General features: G+C 38.9%; 1 protein-coding gene across 1 annotated transcript; it reads left to right on the plus strand.

Moving 5' to 3' along the window:
* Nucleotides 1-256: 256 nt before the first annotated feature.
* On the plus strand, nt 257-27,486 carry LOC306773526 (uncharacterized protein; the record flags this gene model as incomplete). The annotated part of the gene is made up of 65 exons (XM_079263369.1): nt 257-275; nt 1,194-1,361; nt 1,467-1,558; nt 1,736-1,857; nt 2,167-2,329; nt 4,083-4,205; nt 5,477-5,596; nt 5,689-5,817; nt 5,919-5,966; nt 6,388-6,450; nt 6,534-6,608; nt 7,123-7,206; nt 7,335-7,391; nt 8,681-8,734; nt 8,859-8,912; nt 9,159-9,212; nt 9,298-9,351; nt 9,423-9,476; nt 9,572-9,616; nt 10,263-10,316; nt 11,362-11,406; nt 11,485-11,538; nt 11,613-11,657; nt 11,734-11,787; nt 11,911-11,955; nt 12,045-12,098; nt 12,209-12,253; nt 12,395-12,556; nt 12,636-12,689; nt 12,806-12,859; nt 12,935-12,979; nt 13,148-13,201; nt 13,312-13,356; nt 13,424-13,477; nt 14,719-14,772; nt 15,061-15,114; nt 15,219-15,326; nt 15,463-15,552; nt 15,636-15,689; nt 15,857-15,964; nt 16,214-16,321; nt 16,407-16,460; nt 16,569-16,622; nt 16,991-17,098; nt 17,191-17,244; nt 17,334-17,387; nt 17,476-17,529; nt 17,616-17,669; nt 17,773-17,880; nt 21,118-21,171; nt 21,588-21,641; nt 21,752-21,805; nt 22,735-22,788; nt 22,868-22,975; nt 23,060-23,113; nt 23,262-23,315; nt 23,403-23,510; nt 24,497-24,550; nt 24,660-24,695; nt 24,796-24,849; nt 24,948-25,260; nt 25,445-25,557; nt 25,654-25,722; nt 27,028-27,261; nt 27,340-27,486. 65 exons carry the CDS (start codon nt 257-259, stop codon nt 27,484-27,486), a joined length of 5,118 nt encoding a protein of 1,705 aa, XP_079119495.1.
* Nucleotides 27,487-27,495: the final 9 nt, after the last annotated feature.

Genomic DNA, 27,495 nt, shown 5'->3' on the forward strand with positions numbered 1-27,495 from the left:
GTATGTAACTGTGTGATGCAGATTTATGCATGTGTAAAATGTCCCAACGTCAAACCAAACCTTTGCTCCAAAAGTCTTTGACTTTGCAGAAAAAAAAAAGCACTGGGAGAAACAAACCTGTGTCCACAATTCCTTTCAGATTATTACTGACGTTGAAAGGAATCTAAGTCAGACCAGGAGCCATTCTCAGAAAAAAATCTGCCCAGTAGTTTTTGTGTGAAGTTGCTGAATAACAGACAGATAAACGCTGGCAAAAATGTACCCTTTTGGTGGAGGTAAAAAGCAAAAACATTTACAAATATTTGTCAGGTTGTGCAGCATATTTGTATTATTGTGAAAGAAAATCTTAACTTGCTTGTTAAAAATGGCAGACGAGATATTGATGAGATGTTGGGGGGGGGGGGGGGGGGGGGGGGGGGAGAAATGTATATTAGCTTTGAGGAAGTGTCCATGGCCACCAAAGCAGCTAATTTAGTTGTCAAATCAACCAGTTAATCAACTTGATATTATTTTCCACATTTAGGAACTGGATTATTTTAGCTCAATCTGTCAGATAATACTATTTTTTGCTGCTGCAGCTAAAGTTTGACAGTTACAAAATTGCCCTTATTGTAAAAACAAAACACTAACCTTGCGCTGGGAAGCCGTCACTATCAAACTGCTGTCATTTGAAGTGATTGAACATTGAACATTGATCATCTTATAAATCAATATAAATGTTCGGACAAGCTTTGGGTCTTGACCTTTTTGTGGATGCCATTGTGACAGGAGCTACTCTTCTTAAACAATATAGTTAACCTCCATGGAAATGACACTCCCTGCAGCAGCCTCTCCCACTTGAACAATCCCTAATACTGGAAAAAAACATGCACAGGAAGCGTGACCCAGCCACCAAGCACCCTGATCCCTATCTGAACAAGCATCTGTGGTATGCACCGGAACAAGCTTATTTTACTGAAGATCCATCCTGGAACCAAAGGACCAAAGTGGTCCACAAATGTCCAGAAACTACAGGAAACCTACAAAAGCTTCAATAAATTAGAGATGTTTAGGTATCATGAGTGGGAATATACAATGTAGTGAAAGCTGTATTGATGTTTTAACTGTTGTAGAAATTTACCAAAAACATAACTAGATTAAAATCACGCAATTAAGAAGCATGCCCATCCACGGTGTTCTTTTGTCTTTTGCAGCTAATCCTATTGATGTCCTGAAGGTCCTTGAGCTATCAGAGGACATGGAGGGTGTGTCTCTGGAGGCAGGCCTATGTACCAGCAGAAAAGGACGAGAGGAGACAGATCTCTCATTTAAAATCAACAAAAAGATTCAACTGAGCATTCCCACAAAGCAACTTTTCCCTGGTATGTTTTCATAGAACTCACTGGGGTTTGTTCAGAAGAGCAAATATTGAACATTAGTACTTTATTGACTACATTTGTCTTAATCTGCATTTGTATTTCCTCCAGATCAACCATTTCCTGTTAATTTTTCACTAATGACAACAGTTAAGGCTGTAAAAGGATCGCAGGTCTTCCTCCTCTCACTGTATGACACGCAGGTATGCATTAATTCTGCTGCTTCAAGGTGTTGAAAACACACTGTTGGGCATTGGCTAAAATATATTGTCTGTACACACTGGCCAAAAAAATGTTTTTTGATTTTTTTGTCAGATTTTTTATTTATTTTCATAACATTAGCTGCTTCCCCCTGGCCTTTGTGTTTTTGCTTCTTTCAGGGCACACAGCAGTTGGGTTTGGAGATTGCCCGCTCCCCTGTATTTCTATACGAGGACCACGAGGGTAATCCAAGCCCAGAACTTTATCCCACTTTTAGAAAGATCAACCTGGCTGATGGCAAGTAAGTAACTGCACAAACATCTGGACCTACAACATATTTTTTTCATGTTGTATACATTTAACAGGGACAAAGCAAACTAATAGAACTGAACAAAATTGCCTTAAAAATGCCTGTAAAGGGTGTTTTTCATCTGCAGTCCTGACCAGAGGAAAGTTACTGACATCATTTGTAACAAAAGAGAACAAAAATTAAATAAATGAGAGGCAATTCCTTGTGGAAGAAAAATATACTTAGTCAGATGCATAAAGAAATGCAGCACAAACATGCCAGATGAAATGTGAAAGAGATTTTCTTCTTGCTTGTTTTCAGGTGGCACAGAGTAGCGTACAGCGTGGAGGGCCAGTCAGTGACTCTCTACCTGGACTGTGAGAAGGTGGACACACTGGACCTGCCCAGAGCTCATGATCCCCATGTCAGCACTGAGGGCGTTTGTGTGTTTGGAACACGCCTGCTGGATGAGGATGTTTTTGAGGTAGGTCTGTTTCTGAGTCGCAGGATTTTCTGCCTGTTAATGTGAAATTGTTGCATGTTTGGTGAAATCAGTAATGAGGAAGCTGATTTGGCTTTGACAAAATCACACATTTTATACAAAAATACAAAGTAGGAAACTACACAATACAGTAATGCTTAAAGGTTAGTTGTTTGAAGTGACTGATCACTCAGTTATGTGTTGAAAATTTGGATACTTTTTCTCTGAGGTGAGGAGAAGTAGTTGAGGCTGGAGAAAAAGGAGTTATTATTGTTACTGCTGTAACAGAGTGGCGCTGCTTCATTTACAAACACAGGTTGGCAAAGAGAAAAGGTGTTCATCTAACCGGGTAAGATACATAGGTAGGTAGGTAGGTAGGTAGGTGTTAAAGCCCCTTGCCTTTCCAGTCTGTTGACTCTCCTCCAGCAGTGAATTATGTAATAGTGTGATGCCATATGACAGAAAAGGTTTCCTATATCTGTCTGTATGACACAGCTGTTTAACCAGTGTGTGGTGGAAGTAGTGGTTGGGGTTATTCATATTGGCTAACAATTTGTTGAGTTTCACCACAGTTTTAAAACTATCCGTAATGATGGAACCAACCTTCTTTCCCAGTTTATTGAGTCTTTGATGCTGCTTCCCTATTAACACAAGCAGCTAAGAAAGGGATGCTAGAGATGACAGGATAGTACAAGATCTCCAGCCTCTTTTTGGACATTATTGGTTTCTATTCCAATCTGTCATTCATGGTCACTTTCATTACCTCCACCTGCTCCTCTAGGGTCCTCAGTTCATCACCATTTCATTGGTCTTCGCCATATCCAGATGTAGGTAATTCCTGCTGCTCGACCAGTGCTATCTATTCGTCCTCCCTTCCCTTGGTAGCTGTAATATAGAAAAAAAACATTAAATGAGCTGATAAATTAAAAAACAAAAATATTGGAAACATACAGCAGCATATGACTTACACTTTGCATTAAGTTCCTGGAGTCTGTCTAACATCTCTGGTAGTTGCTGCTTGTTTGATTTATTAATCATATGATGAAAAATGAATTAAAGCCCATCTCGCCACACCACCCTCCAGTGGTTGTGAATATGAAGTGCAGTTTCCTACGCATACCCCTCAACCATTCATGACTGAGATGTGCAGTGATATGTTTGTTAGGATATTTATCCATTAAGCTCACCAGCTACTATTGCTGGAATGATACAATAAGAAATTAAAAACTCCCTCGAAATCTGTTGCTGTTCTAAGTCAGAATAGTTTTTTTTTTTTTTTTTTTTTTTAGGAGTTTTGTTTCGAAGACCATTTTGAAAGGCAGTGAGTGCTGACTGTGACCAATGTTATGGCAGATGGGCCATCTGTTTAGCTACAGAGATCCTGCACATATTTGGCTTGGACTTCTTTCTATGTATGTGCATGTGTAAAACAGACAGAGACAGAGAAGCAGTGGTGTCTGTCTGTGGATGTAATGTGCTGGCGCCACTAGAGACTAAAGCTCTGGAGACAATTAACTGCAGAGCGACGATAAAACCAGCATGTTGAATCACTTTGATCTGACTAAATGAACACATTTAAAGATAAAGACACAAGAGACATGAATGTGCCATGTCCTTTTTTAAATGAATCCCATGTTGTACAGTGCTGTTGATGATGACGTCTGTGATGTGATTGAACTATTCCCCTGCATTCCTAACAACTATTAAATATATACATCACTTCCTCTCTGAGATTCTTGTGTTTTTTCTTGAATAGGGAGAAATCCAACAGCTGCTGGTCATCGATGACCCCAGAGCAGCTGAGACATACTGTGAGGACTACATCCCAGACTGTGGTGCACCTTTACCTTATGACAGCATACTGACAGAGACTGAAGAGGTAAGGCGTTTTCTAAAAAAAAAAAAAACAACAACAACAACAAAAAAAACACAACAGAAAGTGATTAACTGGATGAGTAATGTAGTTAAAATAGTCTTTCAGTCTTCCTGGCCTACTCTGCTCACATCATACACTGAATCTCATGAGTTGAATGCTACAAACTGAAAGTGCAACCAATGTTTTAAGCAAGCGGGACCTTTATACACATATTTAAGATCACCTCAATAACCAGATAAGATAAATAGATAAACTTTTCTGTTGTGATAGCCATTTATATACACTATGAAAACCTTAAAGTATCAATCACTGAAATGTTCACAATGGGCTGTACAAACACACCCAGTGTGTTGAAAGTAAGTTAATGTGTTCAACATAGTTTATTTACCACTACACTGTAAATATTTAATCCTCAGGAAAACATGCGTACACATAATGTTAATAGATGAAGTCTTTCGGGCAACACACATTGCGCATTTCCCTTCTTTCATCTACCACATTTGGACTGTGTCTCTTTCTTTCTTTTGTTTCAGAACACATTATGTAGCTTTGTGGTTCAGTATGCTTTGCCAGGTTCTGTGTAGTAATGCTCCACACTCCTGGGAAAGGCTTTGGAGCCCTTTCTTCTCCCTTGCATCAGCAGAGGTGAACTTAATTGAAAACAGGGAACTGAGGTTCTAATTAAACTGTCTCAATGAAATGTGATAGACTTAAGAAATTAAGGCACACTAGCTAGCCCAAAAGGCTAGCTGATGTAGCAACTAAGCTACAAAACTCAACCTCAAGACAATAAGCATAATTCATCGTCTGCGGCAGCATATCACTCCTTTGTTAGACATAGTCCTTGGCCTGAAAATGGCCAGTTTTCTGCTTAGGCTTTAAATATAAAACAGTGAGACATCATTTAGGTAATTAGCTCTCATAATCATCGGGCAAGGTGGGAAAAACAGAATTCTTGCATGGTGACTTAGCTTGGTGTGAATGATGTACTGTGGTGACAGCTACATATTCATTCTGAAAATGGACAAATCAAAGCCAAAATGAGAATCCTGAAAAGTTCAGTCACGTGTACAGACTACAAATTGCCTTACTTTTGCGATATATTAAATGTTTTTGAGCAGGAAGCATCTTTGAAAACTGTCACAGTCAAAAAAGTTTTAAGTTTTACATTTTCTGTTTATTTTATTGATCAAATGAATCAATTTCAACAGTGTAAAAAATAGTTTTTTCTTTACTTTTTATTAAGATATTTTTGTATCTTTTATGTTCATCAGGTGGAAAAAACTCCAAAGAAATATGTGGTGGAAGAGTTTGAAGAGTTTGACTACAGCAGCCTTGATGATGACATCTCTGTTTCCACGGTGACTGCAGGTCCTAATGTGACAGACTATGAGGTGAAATTTTGGCAGAAAGAACAACGACAGGTCAGCTTTGGTGTCCTTAACCCATTTTTCTGTGTCACCATTTGTATTTGTGCATGTGTCAGATCATAGAGTATGAAGACTATGACAACACAACCAACGACTACCATGTGAATGAGTATGAATATGAGGAAGACTACAATGAGCGCTACGGACCTGCTCAGAGAGAACGGGAGTACGGGCTTAACACTCAGGTACGGTCCAATTGTGAAACAGCAAGAATTTATTTACCATGGAAGCTTTGTTTAACGTATGTATTATTTTGTGATATTTCTCTGTTTTACCATTTCATTAGGATCTACCTGAAAAAGGACAGAAAGGAGAGCCAGGTTACCTTGGAATGGTAAAAATGGAACAAAAAACACAAAGTTTAAATAATGACTGGTGCCACCAAAAACTGTAATGTCCTAAAAAATGTTTGTTTAAAACTTGTCAAAAACACATTCTCTACAATAAAGCAAGGATATGACTGGTATTGGTGTTCATATTTTCACTGGAAAACCACATGTAAAAAGATTTCTTTATACAGGGAACACAAATTACGGGACCATATGGGCCTCCAGGACCTGAGGTTGGTGAAGTTTACTGCATGACTCTTGTAACTTAAAACACATTTTTTAAGCAGTCAGGTTTAAAAGTACAATAATGAAAAAATATTTGTGGAAATGCCAGAAAACTAAAAACTTTATTAATAGTTAAAATGGTTGATGAAAAGTCTTGAAAACAAAAACCATTAATCTCAGCTGGCTTTTATGTTTTTGCAGGGAGAACCAGGCACCCCTGGAATCACAGGGCCAGTGGGACCTCGAGGAGACCCTGGAGAGCTGGTGAGAACTGCCCTCTGTTCACTGAGTTACTGGTTGAGTACTCCTGTATCTCTCCTAAACTGTCCTTATATCCTTCCTGTCAGGGTCCTCCAGGACGACCGGGGCTTAGCGGAGCTGATGGGATACCAGGTCCTCCTGGAAACATCATGCTCATACCGGTAACAGAAAGATACTGCTGTGTTCCCCGAGGCCATACAAGCCTCTGTTACACTGCTGTAGTAGTTATTTGGACCTGTTAACGTGAACTAAGCCTCAGGGAAAGTGTGAATGTCTGAATGTTGTTACTTAGAAATCTGGGCTGGCTGGAAATTGTAGCACAAATAAACCATCTGTTTGTTTTTGAGGCCTTCCAGGACCCATTTTTCAGAATGAAGCTAAACATTTTAATGGGACGCATGTGTACTTTCTTTTACTGATCTCCTTAAATTTAAATTAATTGGGCTGAGACCAGGTGACTGGAAATGCTATGCTATTCACATTGTTTTAATGCTCTGACTCCTGTGTGGAAGCAATAAAAAAATTCTTATTTCTTTTATAATTGTTTTTTTTTTTTCAGTAACTTTGGTTCCCATGTGTATCTCTTGTGTAAGACCTGAGTGACAGTGCAATAAACTGGCCACTAGGTGGAGTGTTGAGCTTGCATTGAGAGCCTCTATGTTGTTTTGAGTGCAGTTCCAGTCAGGTGGTGATCCAAGGACAGGAGCTGTGGTTTCTGCACAGGAGGCTCAGGCTCAAGCCATCCTGCAGCAGACCAAGGTAGAAAAAATGACAGCTTCAGTCACATCTTTAGTACACGCTCAATACTAAATTAAAGATTTTTTTTTTTTTTAATGAGTATAAATCTTTGCTGACTCTCCCTTCCCACTCCTTCATTTTCTCTCTAGCTTGCAATGAAGGGACCTCCAGGGCCTCTTGGCCTCAGAGGAAGACCCGGGCCCCTGGTGAGCTTTTGTATAGTGTTGTATATAGGCCTGTCACGGTAACAAATTTTGCCATGCGATTATTTGTCTCAGAAATTATTGCGATAGACGATAATATTGTGCTAAGTGATTATTGTTGTAATTTTGAGACCATTTTCAACTAAAATAACAATAATGTCATAAAAATGCAAGTACACCCTTTCAAAGATCAACATACTTTAGTCTCTAAAGAACATTTAGCTTGATGTTTATACGAGTTTATGCTCATCCAGTCCCCACTGCTAAAAAAGTTTAGGTTATCTGAAACATATGGTCTTTAAACACTTTGTAACACAGTTACATAGTCTATGGTCAAGCTCATATAAGGGGACATGTTTGGACTTGAACAGAGGTGGAATGGTAAAATGTAATCTTTCATGTCATTGTAAAGTTGCGAAAATGCTGTTTTTAACACATATTTTCATCCAGGCGGTTCATACTGGCTGTGAAAGGTTTGCAACATTTTTCAAAATGTTGCCTATTTAGCAATAGTAAAGGCCAGCATCACTTTACCAACCACGCTGTCTGAGTGGACACCATTTTACACTATCCTGTTTGTATTCAATCTGTTGGTTAAACACTGCAGTGATCGTGGACTGTCGGGAAGATGGAGCTGGCCTGTTTGTTAAAGTTTTTTTTCCCCAGCTGGGAAAACTGCAGTTGATGATTGTGTTTTAAGTGCAGATGGAAGATTGTTGTATTGCTCCATTAAGTTAATATTGTTTTAAAACAAATGCCATCTCTCACTTTAGGTGAGAGAGTGAGTGAGAAAGAAAAGGAAGACAAAAATCAAAATTATAGCGAGCATTTTCTCTTCTTGTGCAATTAATTGACTTATTGCTTATTGTGACAGGCCTAGTTGTATACAATTTTTGGTGTGTCAAATCATATAGCATGGCTAAATGTTGCTCAGTTTCTTCTGGATATCTTTGCAGCAGGATATTGCATATATGAATTCAAATGTGTAGACGTATTTGATGTATTTTTGTGAATAGACATATATATGTATGTGTGAAATATTTAAAGGGCTTGTGGTTGTATAACAACTGAAGTACAAAGGTTTTCATTACTGTAAATAATACAAATATTTCATACCCTTTTCTTTTTCATTTTTGTTTACTTTAAATGTTCATTGTTTTCTTTTAAAATGAATATGCATTAAATATGTTCGTCTGGTTGGCATCTTTAAGCAATTGTGGCTGTTGTAGGACAACTTGAATGTGACAAAACATGACTTTAACAAAGAAATTTCTTTCCATTATTTTTCCTAGGGTGCCCCAGGTCCCTCAGGGCTGAAGGGGAACAATGGTGAGATGGGACCATCAGTAAGTTAGTTTATTTCCATAGCTGCTTTTACTTCCTCCTTTTACACTAATTACAGAACAAGGTAAACGTTTTTGCCTACCATCAGGATCGTTTCACATTCCAGTCTCACCTCTCCCTCCCCAGGGCCCTCCAGGATTGACAGGTATCCCGGGTCAGAATGGACGACCTGGGAAACGGGTAAAATTGTTAACTGGGTTATAATTTTGTTGTTGCTGTCTGATTCCCCCGGAATGATTATGGAAATTGCCTCTGATAAATCAGAAATTTTCAGTATTTCAGTTTGGAATCTGCTCCTGTAACGTGTGTGTGTGTGTGTGTGTGTGTGTGTGTGTGTGTGTGTGTGTGTATGTGTGTGTGTATGTGTGTGTGTATGTGTGTGTGTGTGTGTGTGTGTGTGTGTGTGTGTGTGTTTGTATTTATAAGGGTCGAGCAGGTGCAGATGGAGGCCGTGGTGCAATTGGGGAAACTGGAGCAAAGGTGAACCAGTATCCCACATTTCATTCACTAATGCTCTGTCTTTATACAACATGTCCTTACTCCTGTTCTTTGCATTTCCCCTCAGGGTGATAGGGGCTTTGATGGCTTACCTGGTCTCCCTGGAAACAAGGGACACAAGGTAAGCAATCAGTGGTGGAGTGATTGATTAGCTGCTAATTTGATAATCAACCTTTGTATGTAATTTCTAAGGGATACAGGGGAAAGCCAGGTCCTGTGGGTCCTTCTGGAGAGCTGGGGGAAAAGGTGAGAGGCCATGACAGTTGCAAGTGATTACATTTTTTTTTTTTTATATGTTGGGGTTTATGATTGTCTTTCTTTTCCTTCTCTATTTCCAACAGGGCTCTGAAGGGCCACCTGGCCCAAGAGGACAACCTGGGGATGCTGTGAGTGTTAACTTGCACACTCTTAATTGAAAAACTTGTTCAAAAGAACACTCTGCTTTTGACCTGTCATGATTAGTACCACCAAGCTTATGAATTTGGTTGTTCTTTTCGTTCTAAAATTTAGCATCACACTTCTACTGTAATAGAAATCTTGTTATAGAGCTGAATGGTTTGAGAGACATACATTTTTAGAACATGAAACTAATAGAAGACTTTTTTTGTATTGATGCCAGATTTTGTGCAACCAAAACTAGACATTGAGAGTAAGGATGTTGCTGCTGCTACCGCACAGATTTTCTCCATTCTCACTAAATCTCTGAGAAAATAGAGCATTCGTGACTTGGGTGATAAACAGACCAACATTTTCATTTAGCTCTGCTTTTGTACAATAGCACAGACATATTGTGGCACCACATTATAAAGTTATACTTACACTGTCTGTCTTTATTGGGTTATTAGACTCCAAACTTGTAATGTTTCTTAGAACCTGAATTTTAAAGCCAACTATGGATTTGTAGACGGCTCCCTAGAAGTGAGGCCTTGCCAAGATGTCTTGGTTCCCAAAAATGTCCTTTTTTGCAAGGCCATAAACTCAGTTTTTTGTTATACTATCTAATTTCTTTGCAACTGTCGTCTGCCTTCAAAGGGTCCGAGAGGTCTAAATGGCCCCAGAGGTCGTCCTGGTCCCCCAGGCCAGCCAGTAAGTGTGAACTTATGCGTACCACCATTATTTACACCGAAACACTCAAATGTTAAACTAGTTCTGCTACATTTTGTTTATATGTGCCTTTAAAAAAACAATATGAGTATTTATTGTCTCACATGTTGTAGACGGTGGTCAGAGCACTCTCAGTTTGGAGAATCAGAAAGTTTCCTAATGGGCAAACTAAACCTAAAAGCTCTTTGGAAAGGGGCCATCAGATATGTTTTTCCATCTGTAACAACTCAAACCTAAAAAAATGACATATCATTTTGTGTTTTACACCCTCACTTCTGCATCAGAAACTTATTTGATTGTTCACTCTAATCCTCAACTCCACAATCGCAGCATAGACATGACGTAAAAATAAACTTTTCAGCCCAACAATTTCAATTCTGCTGTGCTCTACTTTCAGACAATTCAAATAATAATACTTCATCATGATGTTTGGTTTGATGCTTCATTTGTTAACATGGCATTGTGCAATTCTTATCTCATCAGACTGTTTACAGCCTGAAGCAACCTCTTTCAGTTTTCTGCTACGGACACAAATTAGCAGTTTTCGGTGTTTGTTAACACAGTTTACATTGTTTAAATAAAATGTTATGTTTGGTTTTGGTTCATTAAGCAATAAAACCCTCTAGCTAGGAACCAGAATTTCTAAACCTGTGTTTGCTGATCATTTGAGTGTCATTTATTTGTCATTTCAAGGGGTTTTGAGAATTTCTATGAAAGGCACTCAGCAATGTAATTCCCTTGTGTGTATAGAGAGAAAAACGTAGCAGCTGAAGGTTCATGTGACACACAAGTCCACCTCATGCAAGGGTGAATTTTTTTATATTAATTATGGAGCTGGCAGTTTATGCCCCCCCCCCCCCCCCCCCCCATGAGAAACATCCACCCCTCTCCGGGTCTCTATAATTTTAAAAGAAAAAATACCTCAGTGCCTTATTTAAGACTTTATAATTAAGGCCGCATCAGTTCATTCAAGGATAAAGATAAAATGCATACCTTTCTTTGAATGTCATTGTATTTTTAATCACAGGGTATTCGAGGAATTGACGGGGTTCAGGGCTCAAAAGGAAACATAGTGAGTATAATAAACATATTTCACACTTACTTTCTATGTCAGATCTGTTCCCATGACAGAATTTCTTTCCTGCTACAGGGACCACCAGGAGACACTGGAGCACCTGGACAGCAAGGCAATCCGGGGATCTTGGTATGAGCATGAATCTCATGTAGGATTAACAAAAATAGGTGATCTTAAATATTAATTCAGCACATCTTCTGTAGGGGTTTCCTGGTCCTCAAGGATTAGTGGGGCTACCAGGAGAAAAAGTAAGTGAGTTTTAGTTGATGTTTTCTCCTTCAGGTGAAAAGGACTCAACTGATTGACAGAGTTTTTGTCTTACAGGGACCTCAAGGAAAGAAAGGGATGCAGGGTTTGCCTGGAAATGACGGACCCCCAGTAAGTAAACTTTATCTGTACTTCCACATTTCTAAAGACTCTTACTGACATAAAGCATTCCTGAGATATCACACTTATAGCAACATGTCTAACTGTAGACATTACGTTTTCTCCTATCAACAGGGTCACCCCGGGAGAGAAGGCACTCCAGGTGAAAAAGGACTGCCGGTAAGTCTAGTGTGTATGGGACATTTTAGCTGCTCCTGATATTTTAAAAACTTACAGAAAGTTTTCCATTGTCATGTTTTCACTATTAGGGTCCTCCAGGAGTGCAGGGGCCTGTTGGATACCCTGGACAGCGAGGAGTAAAGGTACAAAGTAGAAGCTTTGCTATTTGCTAAATTGAGAAATAGACACAGATGCATCTTTAGGTTTTACTATGTTGATTTCCAGTTTAATTCTGTATGTTCATGTTTGAAAGGGTGCAGATGGAATCAGGGGATTAAAGGGGAGCAAAGGCGAGAAGGTAAGAGAGACAGACGTGTCGCAGTCTGTCTACTTTCAGGATAATTGCTGTTTAGAAATATGCATGTATGTTTTACTGTAATTTCTGCTAAATTCTTTTGATTATCTATCTTTTTATTTCATCCTGATTTGCTCTCTACAGGGTGAAGATGGTTTTCCTGGGGCCAAGGGGGAGATGGGGGCAAAGGGTGATTTTGGGGATAATGGAGCTCCAGGGGGCCGAGGTGAAGATGGACCTGAAGGGCCAAAAGGTCAAATGGGTTCTCAGGGAGAGCCTGGATCTGCTGGTATTCCTGGAGAGAAGGTGAATAACTTATCAGACAAAACATCAGCAAAACATTGAGCTATGTTGCTTGTGAAACTTGTGTGGTCTGTGTTTTCAGGGTAAACTGGGAGTTCCTGGAGTGCCAGGGTATCCAGGGCGACAAGGGCCAAAGGTTAACTGAATGAGATAATAGGCTATTAATTCATTTTAAATATAAAAATACATTGCAGGGTTGCAAGCTAGTAGATGTAATTTTTAAGCAGATGTGTGCTTTTTTTTCCCCTCCAGGGTTCTGAAGGATTCCCTGGTGCGATAGGAACGGCAGGAGAGAAAGGAAAGAAAGTGAGTCGAGTGTGGCAGTTAATTACATGTCAGGAAATATACAACTGTATAATCTGATTTTGTGCCGATGCTCAGGGTCCTGCAGGACAACCGGGAGGTGCAGGCCAGAGGGGTTTAAATGTGAGTGCTTTCCCAAAATTGTTTGAACTTAAAATGCCAAAAATACAGAACAGCGCATCCTAAGAACAACATCTCTGCACTTCTTGAGCTGCATCTTCTTTACTAACAGTAGCACAAATTCAAGACGATGTCTGGAGTTTCGTCTCATGCATGCTTATTTCTTGACAGGGCGCACGAGGTGCCAGGGGAGCAAAAGGGCCAACTGGGAAATCAGGAGAAAAGGTCAGCTGACTTTCATTTCAGCCAAGAGCAGCATGCGGTCGGTATTTACTGTGGTTCAGTCGCTATCCATCACTGCTCCCATGTTCTTCTTCTTGCTCACATCTTCACAGGGCATGTCAGGACATGATGGCCCCCCAGGATCTCCTGGAGAGAGGGTAAGACCAATTCTAGATTGATTGGTACATTGCATGTGATCACCACCTAATTGACTTGTGCTTTTAGGGACCTCAAGGGCCGCAAGGAAGGAACGGAGAGCCGGGACCCAAAGGATCCAGTGTGAGTGAAAAAAGCTAGAAGTTCATTCACATTTACATGTCCTGTGCGTGCACACACTTAAGACTGATTCATGAACATTAAATGGATTTGACTGACCCATTTTTATTTGAAAAAATTGCAGGATAAAGATTTTCTCCAAAACTCAGATTACTCATCTCCATTTGGGAAAAAACTTTAAAAAGGAAAATAAGTTTAAATATCTTAATTTAGTGTTTAAATAAATTGCACGGTATTTGTGATGGCAAAGTTTTTGCTTCTAAATATGCCCTAATTATATCATGGATGCAAGGATTCTTCATTGTCATTTTCATTGTGTGAGCACAAGAAAAACAAATCTTGTTTTTAATCAGCGACTGCAAAAAATAAATAAATAATACAGTAAATACAAAAATATACAATAATAAATGAATGCATTGATTCAATGATAAATGATCCAGTGGCATTGATATAGCTTGAAAATACTGATAAAATATTGATACTGTAATAATTTGTAAGACATACATATGTTAAGTCTGCATATCAAATCATCTTCCATTGTTTGTTGGTTCCTAAACTAAATTAAATTGAAATAACTTCAATTTAATTTATAATGACAAATGTCACATCATTATCCTCTGAATCAAAACAGGCTAATATTGCCTTGTGTCCAAACCTGTTCATTATACTCCTATTAAACTTACGCAAACATGTACACTACTAGTCAAAAGTTTGGACACACTTTCCCATTAAATCCAGTGGGACTTTTGACTGGTACTGTACATTTGATCTTTAAATGAGTATCTCAGGTGCTTCTGTTTCAATAATATGTTAGACTCTTTGTTGAAAAATGCTATAAGCTTGTGGTACGGCCACACATTTGTAATAGCTCTATCAGACTCATGCTTCTTTATTATCTGCATGTTATCGTTCTCAGAGCCTCCTTTGCCTTTAAGTTTGCACTGTGCTATAAGGTATTCTTGAATGTTCCTTTTTTAAGCAAACCTTTGAAAAGATCTTCAGTTTATATGTTATTATCTTCCTTATATGTTCTTAACATTTTCTGTTCAACAAATATGTCTGACAGCAAATGTCCAATAATTTTATGTACAATATTCCTAAATGGTGTAATCACACAGCAATGGAGATGTCTCGTTACATCAAGCATTTACTTTGGTCTGCCCACAGTTTTCCCTGTTGACATGATTTTGCAAGGCCAGCTAAGTTTATTAGTGCTATATTTGTCTCTGTATTTGTGTTTGTAGGGCCCAGCTGGGAAAGACGGGCTTCCAGGTCATCCAGGTCAGAGAGGAGAGCCAGTGAGTGATATTATAAAAGCTTATCAGTTAATGAGCCTTTTTTGTTTTTTGACAAATGCTTATTACTACATGCATACACACACACACACACACACACACACACACACACACACATGCACACGCATACACATATTTAAAAAGTATCTGAAAGTATTTTTGACCCCATTACGACTGGATTTCAGTCTTCACTGGAATTATTAGTTCTTATTATTTCTTTACTGGGAAATGTCTTGAAGAGAAAACTGAAATTGGACACACTCACATCAGACTATTTTACTCCAATAACAGGGCTTCCAAGGAAAGACGGGACCTCCAGGACCCTCCGGTGTTGTAGGACCGCAGGTACGCTTCACTGTTTGAGTCTAGTTGTAATGTGGGGATTGGTCCTCCCTGGATTAAAGTGTTTTTGGTAAAAGTCACTCAATGATTTTAAATGTGTGTTTTAGGGCAAATCAGGAGAGTCTGGCCCAACAGGAGATCGAGGTCACCCAGGAGCACCAGGAGTACCTGGAGAGCATGGTCTACCTGGAGCTGCTGGGAAGGAGGGTGGAAAGGTTCGTCCACAATCAAAACATGTCAATTAACTTCATCTCATAGTCATTCTTTCTCATTTCATTATTCTTTGCTATTGATTTTGTATTTTTATTTTACTTTATTGTTTTTTTTTCTTGTTCTTGGTTTGCCTTTTAGGGTGATCCTGGTTTACCTGGGACATCAGGGAAGAGTGGTCCTCCAGGACTGAAAGGGTTCAGAGGGAGCAGAGGAGCTCCGGGACTTATGGTAACATACAAAGATGAGATTTTTTTTTAACCATGATAAAAAAAAATAGGCTGTTTCGTAAAACTTGTGTTTAATACTTATAGGGACCCCCTGGTCTTAAAGGAGGATCAGGACCTGGTGGACTCCCGGGAGCCATTGTAAGCTTTAATTCTGCTGCTATTTAAAAACACAATATACCTCCTAAACAAATTGTATTATGTCTCATGGTGGTTTTGGATTATAGCATAAGTTTAAACATTAATTTGTAGCCTTCACTAGCTTAGATTTTTATCAAGGTATTTAAGGACAATCATGCTGTTTTTAGGGGCCGACAGGTGAGAGGGGTCCTCCGGGAACTGCCGGTGCCATTGGACAGCCCGGTCGGGCTGGAGCAGTGGGAGGACCTGGACCAATGGGAGAAAAGGGGGAGCCTGTAATTATACCCAACACACTAACTCTGTTCCTGTTGCTTTTATTTTTATATTGTCTTCCCTCTTGATTTATTTTTTACTTTTATTGTATGTTATCAACACTTAATTTATTGTGTATATAATTAAACATTGACAAGTAGAATATACAGAAGGAAACCTCATTAGATTTTTTTTTTCATTTCCAGAATAGTCATTATATATGTGTGTGTTTGCTAATAATTCTTATTACATATGGGCATTATTTGTTTCAGGGAGAGAAAGGCCCCATTGGACCAGCAGGCCAGGATGGGGATCAGGGACCAGTAGGGATGCCTGGAGCTACAGGCCCTGCAGGACCTCCAGGAGATGACGGGGATAAGGTAATTATCTGTGCTCCGCAAGCTAGTGTGAAGGGCTTGGAGTGCATTTGCTCTATAATAATACTTTATGTATGTGTATCCACAGGGGGAGCAGGGGGGACCAGGGCAAAAAGGAAGCAAAGGAGACAAAGGGGAAGCAGTGAGTTTGGAGTTGGAGAAAAGCATCTTCATGTTCTCAGTTCCATAACACAAGCAGCTCTGATCATTCTGAATTTGTGCCTGTTTCTCTTTCACTGTCCCTCTACAGGGCCCCCCAGGCCCCACTGGCACTCAGGGGCCAATTGGTCAGTCAGGACTTCCAGTAAGTCTTCTTTTCCTAAGTTCTGTTTAATATGAAGCAACTGTACATTGTGCAGCATTTGAAAGCAAAGTGCAGATTATTAATCAGATCAGTTAATTTTATGAAACTTTGGACAATTTTACTTTATTTCTACATGAACCGGTAGGTTTATCTTGTCATTTAATGCTTGGCAACAGAGCAGATAATTATATTTTCATCAGGCATAATTAATGATTTTACACAACATGGTTGCCACAGCAGTTCTATTGTATCACAGATGTAAAGTGAATAAATGTTTTCTTGTTGGTGAAACTACTTAAATGTTAAAGCGATTGTTTTGTAAGACCTTTGTTAATTTAAAAATAAATGTGTCTCTCTCTGTGTACCAGGGTGGAGATGGGCTGCCAGGTCCCCGGGGCCAGCAGGGAATGTTCGGTCCTAAAGGTGATGAGGGACTGCGTGGCTTCAAGGGCTCTCGAGGTCCTAGAGGATTACAGGTGCAATTTGTCATCATCATGTGAATCTTTTTAGATGTCATTTTAGAGGATTTGTAGTGAACATTGATCTGATCTTGTTTGTGTTCTTCCAGGGAATGCCCGGCCTACCAGGTGAAAAGGGTGAAAGTGGACATGTGGGTCTAATGGTGAGCTCACATTGTCATTGAATATCTTTTTAAATTCTTTATTTCCTTGTTTTTACATTTAAAACTAATCCAACTTTATATGATCTTAGGGTCCACCTGGGCAGCAAGGCCCTACTGGTTCTCAAGGACCTGTTGGGGGACAGGTTTGTAGATATAAAATATTCATGGATCTCTCTTACAGTGAATTATTTTTTCAAGATGAGACTAAATATCCGTGATCTCTGTTTACAGGGACAGACTGGTAGACCCGGGATGATAGGAACAGCAGGTGTTGTTGGGGAGAAGGTAAAAATGTTAAATGACATTTTACAAAATAACACATCAATGATATTCTTCTATAACATCTGTTGTTCACTTCTTTTTCCTGTTAGGGTGAGGATGGTGAGGCAGGTGACCCTGGACCAGTTGGTATTTCAGGAAGGCCAGTGAGTTTGTTACCTTTTTTGAGGGATATATTCAATCCTTTTTCACTCATATCTCATATTCTCATCCCTCAAAACTGCTACCTTTGCTTGTGCAATAATTTAGGGAGAAAAAGGAGATCAAGGAGAAAAAGGGGATACTGGCCTTTCAGGAGCAGCTGGACCTCCAGGAGCCAGGGGTCCTCCAGGAGAAGACGGAGCCAAGGGCAATGCTGTGAGACACATATTATCATAATAACGTCATAATATCACAAAAACTTTATGAAACAGTATGCATTATATTACAATCCACACAAGTAGATTGTTGCACCCAGAAAACATGAAATTACCCACCTTCCTCCATCTCAGTGGGCTACGGAGACATTAAGATTTCAAACTGGGAAATTTTATTATGTAGGGATGAATGTTTACAACGTTCCAGTGGAGGTGGAGCTCCAGGATGGGCCAGAGCCATAATAGCAATCAAAACTAAACTCTCTATTTGATACCACTATAGTATTTCACTTTGCTGGTAAATTCCAATAGAAGAGGTTAATTTTTTTCACCCCAAATGATTTTTTTGGGGAATTTTTCAGAAAAGGGACAAATAGCGGTATCAAACTATAAATAAGTAAAAAGATAAAAAGTAAAAAAATAAGATGTAGCAAACAAAATAAAGGGAACTACAGGTACTTACTGTCCTTGTTCAACAAAACAGGAGAAAAACTCCAGATCAGAAAACACACGTATGTAAAACATATACAGTAATAACAAGCTGTATGGTTGGTTTGAAATGGAGGTATTGTAGATGAGTGGCTCTTCTGGTATTGTCTTGGATCCTGATAGTTGAGCTGGCTTCTGCGATCCAATCCTGGACGAGTAACTGGATGATGTGCCAAGTGCACAGTCTAATTTGCATAAGTTAATTAAGCAGTGCCCATAGCACCAAAGCAGTCATAGCATAGGTATATTAAGTTGTTTACGCTGGATTTTGGTACAGATACCAGTAGTAATGAAAGGATAAATACTCAGCAAAAACAAGATGTGATTTATCCCTTTTAGCTAGAGGCAATAATCAGACAAGAACAATGAAAGCCCAAGTTCTGTTCTCTCCATTTCATGGAAATAATCCAAAGCTAAATACTTTCTGCTTATTTTAAGCATAATACATGCAGTACGTTGCTTCAAGGAGCATTTCTAAAAGACATTTTTGACAGAAAAACGACATATGTGTCTGATATTTATCTAATATCACTGCCAAAGTGCCAAAAGCGTAGTTTTTTTTTAAAACAATAAATCATGCTCTTAATGTTTGTCAGCCCATTACCAACAAACCCTCAACTGAGGCACATGAAAGCTTTTTAACTTCTTAGTAGATGAGGTGACTACTGTTAGGGCTCAGATACAGCCTTTTGCTTTTGACCCATTTGTTTCAGTTCCCTGTTCTCCGGCTCTTTACCAGTTTAAGCTTGTGACTTTATCTTTTTTGTGTGAGAATGTGGTTGACACCTTCAGGTTACTGAGGATACTGTTCCTCTGTAATTTTTAAGGAGCTTATTTCCTCTTTAGGACTATCTGTTCTTGTTGTTTTTTACAACAGCCAGTGTATAAGCTGTGGCTCCTAAGACTGTAAACATACAGTAGTTCAACCGTAGTTCAAAAAGCTCGACCTGGTTTTAAACATGCAGTCTAATTTTGGACCAATTTCCAAACTTTTTAGTTAAAACATTTAAGAGAGAATTGTTTCTACATACTAAAAATAGTTTGTGGAAGTAAATATCCAAATAATATTTTTAATTTTTTTCAGTTTGGTTTTACATGTAGGTCTTTTCATAGCTGAGTAAACTCCTCTGTGGGATTTTACTGATCTTTTAGCCTCAGATTCTGGAGTTTATGTGATCCTAGTTTTATTAGGTTTAACAGCTGCTTTTGACGAGGCGAATCACAACATTTTAATGAACATCTGGAGCTTTGGGTTGGCATTCAAGATACTGCCTTGGATGGTTCAGGTCCTGCCTGTCTGAGATGATTCTATGTTAAACCTCCAGTCTTTCCAGTCTTTTTCTGCTCCTCTGCCATGTAGGGTCCCCCACATTCTTGGGTCATTGCTCTTTTCATCGTTCTATTTTCCCCCTGGAGTCAGTTCTTAAGAAGCTCTAATGTGCTTTCCTGTGCTGATGACAGTTCGGTCTTAAATTTACAGACGCCTTCTAATTGGGTAACTTTAAAAAGGCAGATCAGTGCAGTGGTCAAATCAGATCAAATCAAATCAAATCAAATCAAATCAAACTTTATTCATAAAGCACTTTTCATACAAAAGGAGTGCAAAGTCCTTTACATAATTAAACATTTTTGATTATATATACACTACCAGTCACTTTTGGACACAGTTTTCCAATAAATCCAACGGGAAAGTGTGTCCAAACGTATATCAGTATGAAACCTTTACGCACTCATTCAAAATCAATAACACACACCTGATGATAGTGTCTTTTTTACACATCCATTATCACACTCACACCAATACAGAACACATATACAACCCCTCCCCTTTACACAAGCATAAACTCTGGTTTTTAGTTTCTGTTTCTTTAACTAAAACATCAATATAATTGTTGCAATGAACATCAGATGAACAAAGCTAGCTAACTTTTTCTTGCTTAGACAACTAGCAAAAAGTTAAACATATTTATTAATACAGGACTCCGATACAGTGACACATAATTTTATTACAGCATGGCTGGATCATTGTCATGCATTGTATTTTGGTGTCTCGTAGAAATCTGTGTCCCATCTGCAGCTGCTGCAAAATGCTGTGGCACATCTGTTGACTGGTACCTGGAAAAGAAAGCACATTTTTCCTGTTTTAGCGTCATTGCACTGGCTGTTTGTTATTTTCGGGTTCATTTTAAAATCCCTTTATTTGCTTTTAAGTCTTTAAAAGACCTGGCCCCACCATGCCTCTCTGAGCTGATCTGCTCCCTCTCCCGGTCCTTCTGCTCAGCTGCTCCTGGTGGGAGTTTTTCTGTAGTTTGACCATAACTGTGAAACTTGCTGCCACTGCAGGTTAGACAGGCCTCTTTAAATACCTTATCAAAAATCACATCTTTTCATTGGTGTTTTACCTAGTGTGAGAATTGCTGTTATTTCTTTCATTGTATTTTCTTTTTTAAATTTATCTTTTTATTTCAGTTTTAATTCCATTTAGTTTCTGTCTAATTTGATGTTTTTTATGTTTTTTTTTTTGTTATTTCATGTTGAGTACTTTGTTCAGTAGCTGATTTTGTTAAGTGCTTAATAAATAAAGTTGACTTGCCTGACTTGGACATTTGCTTTCCATTTCATATAGATTTATTTATAGCTTTGCTGATTCTGTAGTTTCTACTCTCGGTCTTTTAAGTAGCCTACAGCATGTCATATAACAAAGTTTGCTGTATAATTCTTGACTACATCAACCTTCCCCTGTCCACAGGGTCCTATAGGTCTGACCGGTGACCTCGGACAACAGGGAGAGGCTGGACCCAATGTGAGTTTCTTCTTTCTTCAGCTAAGAGTTGCTTTTTTAATCCATTTTATATCTACTTGTCAGCAACATTATACACAAAGTCCTCTGCTGATTTCATAAAACAGAGTGAAGTTATTGTCTTGCACATCCATATGTTTGATTTGAGCTAATATAGGGATTTTTAAGGTGGCTTGTTTGGAAGAGTTGTGAAAGGAAATGAAGAATTAGTCAAACTTTACAAGGACATCCTACCTAAATAATCAATTTGAGGTAAACAGAATCTCTTGTGTGATCATTTGGTACTGGCATAGCATGGCATGCCTGGAAACCTCAGTTATTGGTGTTTTCTCAATCAGTCCTCTGCTTTTTTTCTCAGATAGATGCACATCTTGTCTTGCTAAATTTTCCTCTGCCCACAATGTTCCTTTTCTCTGCAGGGTATAGATGGCCTACCTGGAACTAAAGGAGACATAGGAGAACCTGGGAAATCTGTAAGCTTCGCTTTCTACAACATGAGACATCACAGCTTCTAATTAAATATCATGAAAGATGTTATTGACAGCTTGTGGAAACTCAAGATCTGATTCTTTCAATTTCTCAGGGACCACCAGGCGCACCAGGGGAACCTGGACCACCTGGCCCGCCAGGGCGAAGGGTTTGTGTCTTTTTTTAATAATGTGCCACAGCCTTCCTTTGGAGAATAACTGAAATGATTATGTTTCATCTGCCAACTAGTTATTTAACCCAAACTAAGGAAGTGAGTGGCTTCTCAGTAGCTACTAAGCAGCCATGTGAGAAGACATGTGTTGTTGTGGGAAATGTTATTCTGCCTCAGGAGGGTCCTATTATTGATCTGCATACAGGAAAGGAAAAAAAAGAATAAATAAATGAACAAAATAGGCCATCTGAAGATAACTGTAAAGCTTCAACAACACATTTTCTGTGGTTAATGAAAAAAATACTAATTTAGCTAAGATGCACAAAGGCTGATGTCTACAACAGCAGAAAATAGCCATGTGGTCTGATGTGTCCAGATTCGCCCTGCTCCACTGAGATGGGTTAATCAGCATAAGAAGAGAGGTCAATGCATCTGTCATGTCTGCTGTATATTTCTGTTGGGGTCAGCTGTGGGTTTTGCTTTCAGTGACCAGAAATAACCAGGTTTTTCCATCAAGCTATGTGCCCTGAGACTGTTTTTACTCTTGGACTGACCCCCATAAGAGTCCAGATCTTAACCTCATTAAGAGATGGAAAACTTTACTCAGTGACCAGCGAACCATCACCAGTAAAGCTTTTTGGCAACAGCAACAAGAAAAAAGCAACTCCAGATAGAAAAATTTGAGATGTTGATAAGCTTATTGAAACGATCAAAAAATGCAAAAGCTTTATTAAAAAGAGAACGTAGTTTGGTCCATTATCAGTAGATGTTTTTTCACTTCCTTTTTAAAAATTCTTCAGTTTACTTAAATAAGACACTTTCTTTTTTCATTAGGGTGGATTAAAGTATTTAGCATGATGCATTCTCATAGTAAACATTTTATATATATTTACGTGGAATCAAATTCAGATTATTTTGTTCTTCAGGGCCACTTGGGAAAACTGGGAAAAGAAGGAAAAGCAGGCTTGAAAGGAACAAAGGTGAGAGGTAAAAACACCCTTGTTAACAGCAATATAATATTTATAGTTTCTGATGGTGTCTCTGCTCTCTGTGCTCCAGGGTGCTCTTGGATTGGAGGGACCCATTGGTAAGACAGGGCCCATAGGTGCTCAGGGTCATCCTGGAAGGCCTGGCCCCCAGGGCCTAAGAGGAATCCCTGGCCCTGCAGTAAGTCTATTTAGAAACCAAAACAGAATAAATGACTTAAAAACACAAAGATGCCAGCTCAAATATAACTGTGTGCTTCACCAGGGTGAGCAGGGTTTAAATGGACCGCCTGGCCAGACAGGACCACCAGGCCCCATGGTAAGATTGCTCAGGAAAGAAAAGCAACTTGTTTAATTGAATACTGAACGACTCCTCTCAGAGAAAAGATAAGACAACATGGCAGAACAATTCCTTTCAGTCATGGATTACATTCATATTGCTTTCATTTGCGTTTGACTGTCCTCAGGGTCCTCCAGGTTTACCGGGACTAAAGGGGGACCCTGGCAAGAAGGGAGACAAGGTGTGTGCAAAGTGCACAAAAAGAATCACACTGATTCGTAACCTATGACTTTACTTGAATTTGAACTCATTCCTCGTATCTCGGCAGGGTCATGGTGGTCTTATAGGTCTGATCGGGCCACCAGGAGATATTGGAGAGAAGGGTGACAGAGGACTACCGGGAAACCAGGGACTACAAGGTCCAAAAGGAGATGAGGTTTGAAAAACATACACCCACTCATGCATGCACACACACGTGCAGACTGGAACTTCCAAACAAACAAAGGAAACTATTCACCAGTTTATCTCATTAACTGGTCAAGCGTGTACAAAACAGGTTTAAATCGACTTTTAATCCTGATCACAGAATAAAACCAACAATTGAGCCTTTTTTAATAAAAAATGTATTTAAAATATATTATTATTATTATTATTATTATTATTATTATTATTATTATTATTATTATTATTATTATTATTACCGAAGGAGGTTATGTTTTTGCCTATCTGTCAGCTACTTTACACAAAAGCTATTTGGTGGACCCTAACCCTAATCACAGTTTTTCTAGGAAATGAGCTGCTTGGTAAAGGTCTCTGATCTCTGAGTGCTTTTCTAGTTATTATTATTATTATTATTATTATTATTATTATTATTATTATTATTATTATTATTATTATTACATGCTAAACATTTTGCACACAATATATGAATGCCAGCGTGATCATGTTGAATTGTGCTGAAAATTAGAAAAGGGAGTTATTGTTCAATTGATAGGTAGGTTCAATTGAGAGTCTGGGAGAAGTCTTTGACGTGACACCCGCCATTATCCTCTTGACATTATAATTCAGGTAAATGGATATTGAACTGAGCCATAAAAAGTGTTGTGAACAAAATAGGTTCTTTCTGGTTGTGGGAATTATGCTCCCTCATTCATGATATTCTACATGTGGTAGTCATCACATACCATGAAAAGATCAAATCTGTTTGTTTGTATACAAAACTTTCCCTTGTTTTGTATTCAGCAAACAACCTCCCATATAATTTGATGCGATGAATGTGCCAGAAGCAGATTAATTTTAGTTTCTGGTGTTTACAAGACTTATCACTGATACCAGTTCACCAGTAATAACTCCCAATATTGACCTCTTCTAGTTTTGCCTGTTTGATTAATTTGACAACTTTGTTTCTTTTTGTAACATCAGGGTCCAACTGGCCCATCAGGTCCTCCTGGTCCCCCTGGCCCAACGGGTCTGTCTGTGAGTAAAAAGGATAATCTAAACAGTATATAAAGCATGAGGATCACTTAAAGAATATGTACTCAATCTATGTATCCATCTCTCTGTCATTCCCTCACCTCTCTCACAGGGTGCTATTGGTCTAAAAGGCTCTAAAGGAAACCAGGTATCTTTTTCTGTATTGGTTTACATGGTAAACTATTCAGCAATAGACTATAACATCTAATTGTACTTCAAAATCTGATTGTTTTGCTGTTGTTATTTAGGGTCCAATTGGCCCCAGAGGAGACACTGGGCCTATAGGCCCTCCTGGACCCCCAGTGAGTTCTGATTAAAAAATTTATATAATTTTAATTTATTGACTCATATTTAACCATAATAAACTGTCCTCCCATCTACCTGTTTCTTATCTCCCCAGGGACGGTCAGCAATTGGGATGGCACCACTGCCAGAGCGAGGCAGGAGAAGGAGAACTCACAATGTGGTGGATGGCGCTGCACTTGAAAATGATGAGGAGGATATGGATGGAGAGGAAGGATGGATACAAGGGGACCAGGCAGAGAATGAAGACTGGGTGAAGAATAAAGAGGGCAAAGGCATGGAAGAAGTGTTTGCATCTCTTTCTTCTATGAAAGTGGAGGTAGAAGGTCTGCGTAACCCACTGGGAACATACCACAGTCCTGCCCGCACCTGCAAAGAGCTCTGGCTCCTCCACCCAGGACTACCCAATGGTACTTTATAAAATTGTGCCTTGCTATCTGTGGATCAAAGCTGTCAGTCTACATGGTTAAATGACCATTTCATGTTTGTCTCTTTGTTGCTACAGTATTTAATTTGACATCTGTAGGCGATAATTTTCCAGTTTTTTTTTTTTTTAGCCTACTCTGAGCTTATCTCCCTTTCTCCTTTGTCCAGGTGAATACTGGATTGACCCCAACCAGGGCTGTCATAGAGACTCTTTTAAGGTGTTTTGTAACTTCACTGCACAGGGAGAAACATGTCTGTACCCTGATAAGAAGTTCCAGTCGGTCAGTTCATACAGATATAACCATAAGTTGAGTTAAGCATTGTCTTTTCTGTGATTTCATAATCTACATTTAGTGTATTTTTTGGTTTTTAATCAGGTAAAATTAGCAGCCTGGAAAGGAGAAAAGCCTGGCACCTGGTACAGTGAATTCAGGAAAGGAAAAAAGGTATAGTGTGATAATTATATATCCACAACATTCACTGGAAGAATAAAAATGTGAACTTTTTTTTTTTTTTTGCAAATGTGAGACACGTTAGATAAAAATGATGTAAAAACATTATTAATAAGTATCAGGATTTTAAAATAGTACTACTCAGCTTTTTATAATGAATAGAAAATTTAACGGTATGTATATTTAGAACTGCTCCACTGACTTAACATTTGTGATTTTCTAGTTAGCTTTAGATAGTTTTGAAGTGCTTGCTGTAACGATGCATAACAAAGGTTGCAGTGATGGGATGCATCTCTCTGTTACAACAGAGATAATGTTCAGGGCTGACTTATTGTGGGGGCCTGGAGAAAATTAGTTGTGTGAAAAGGTTGGCGTTACCAGACAGGCACTGTTAGAAGTCTGAATTTGAAACGAGATAGTTGTTTGGCATTGTTAAAAAAAACCTAGGCTTTTCTTTCCAAGGAATTTTTGTTTGAGGGTGTCTCCAGGCAATAAGAAGACTAAAAATATCTTCCTTTGGGATAGACTAAAGGCCTTAAAGCAAACACCTACTGGTCCATTCTTGAAAGATGCTAGGCTAAAATGTTGATTTGCAATGAGAACTAAGAAAAGCAGTTAATGTTGCAAAGAGAAAACATCCACACTAAGCGGTGATATTGGTCTGTTGTTGTGAAACTAAGCCTATTATTTAAAACAAAAGAAAAAATCCTATAATGTGTGCTCTCCTTTTATTGTTTTCCAGAGATAAAGACAAACAGACCGAAGCTTTTATTAACCACTACTAAAATCCAATTTTCAGGATTTAAAGAATCCAAAATTTTGGAGTTTGTCACATCGCAGCTTTTCTTATTGTCTTTCCAGAAATGATAATTGTAGATTAAAATAAGTTTTTTTGTGAATAATTCAGTTATGTTTGGGAGCTGCTTATTGCATAATTGAATTTCTTCAGAAACAGCAAGAATGCACAAGCATCCTGGTGGTAGCTCAGATACTTGCATAAAATCACATCAGATCAGTAGATGGTCTCAGAATGTGTCCTCTGGATGGATTCAGACTATTATAGGAATGTGAATGGAAGTGTAATAGATAACTTCTAATAACCTGAGTGATGGGTTCCTAATGCAGATGCCAATACATCATGAATATGTTCACACCTGCACTTGACACTGTTTACTTCTAATGTGGGATGTATGCTAGCACCAGGTCATGACATGACAGCTAATATCTTTGTCATCACAAGTGGTTTTCTTTTTGCTGTTTGTCCATGCTCATGTGTGTGATTATGGCACTCTTCCCCAGTTTTCCTACTCTGGGTCGGACGGCGTTTCTGTCGACGTTGTGCAGTTAACCTTTCTGAAGCTGCTGAGTGCCACAGCCAAGCAGACTTTCACCTACCACTGTCTCAACTCTGCTGCCTGGCTGCACACCGCAACCTACAGTCATGAACATGCACTGCGCTTCAGAGGCAGCAATGGGGAGGAACTGACATATGAAAACACACATTATATAAGTGCTCTGTATGACGGCTGCCAGGTAAGTAACACAGACCTGCAATACAAGTGATGACACACACAGTGTTCTATAATTATTTTGTTGTTTTTTCCTGTGCAGACACGCTCAGGGCAGGAGAGGACAGTGTTGGAATTTGATGCTCCACAGTCCCACATGCTCCCTATCATCGATGTAGCTGTGTCTGATTTTGGAAAAGGGAACCAGAAATTTGGTTTACAAGTTGGCCCAGTCTGCTACAACGGTTAACAAAGCTGG

The sequence above is a fragment of the Telmatherina bonti genome, assembly GCF_933228915.1.
Source record: "Telmatherina bonti genome assembly, chromosome: 3".
Lineage (NCBI taxonomy): Eukaryota > Metazoa > Chordata > Actinopteri > Atheriniformes > Telmatherinidae > Telmatherina > Telmatherina bonti.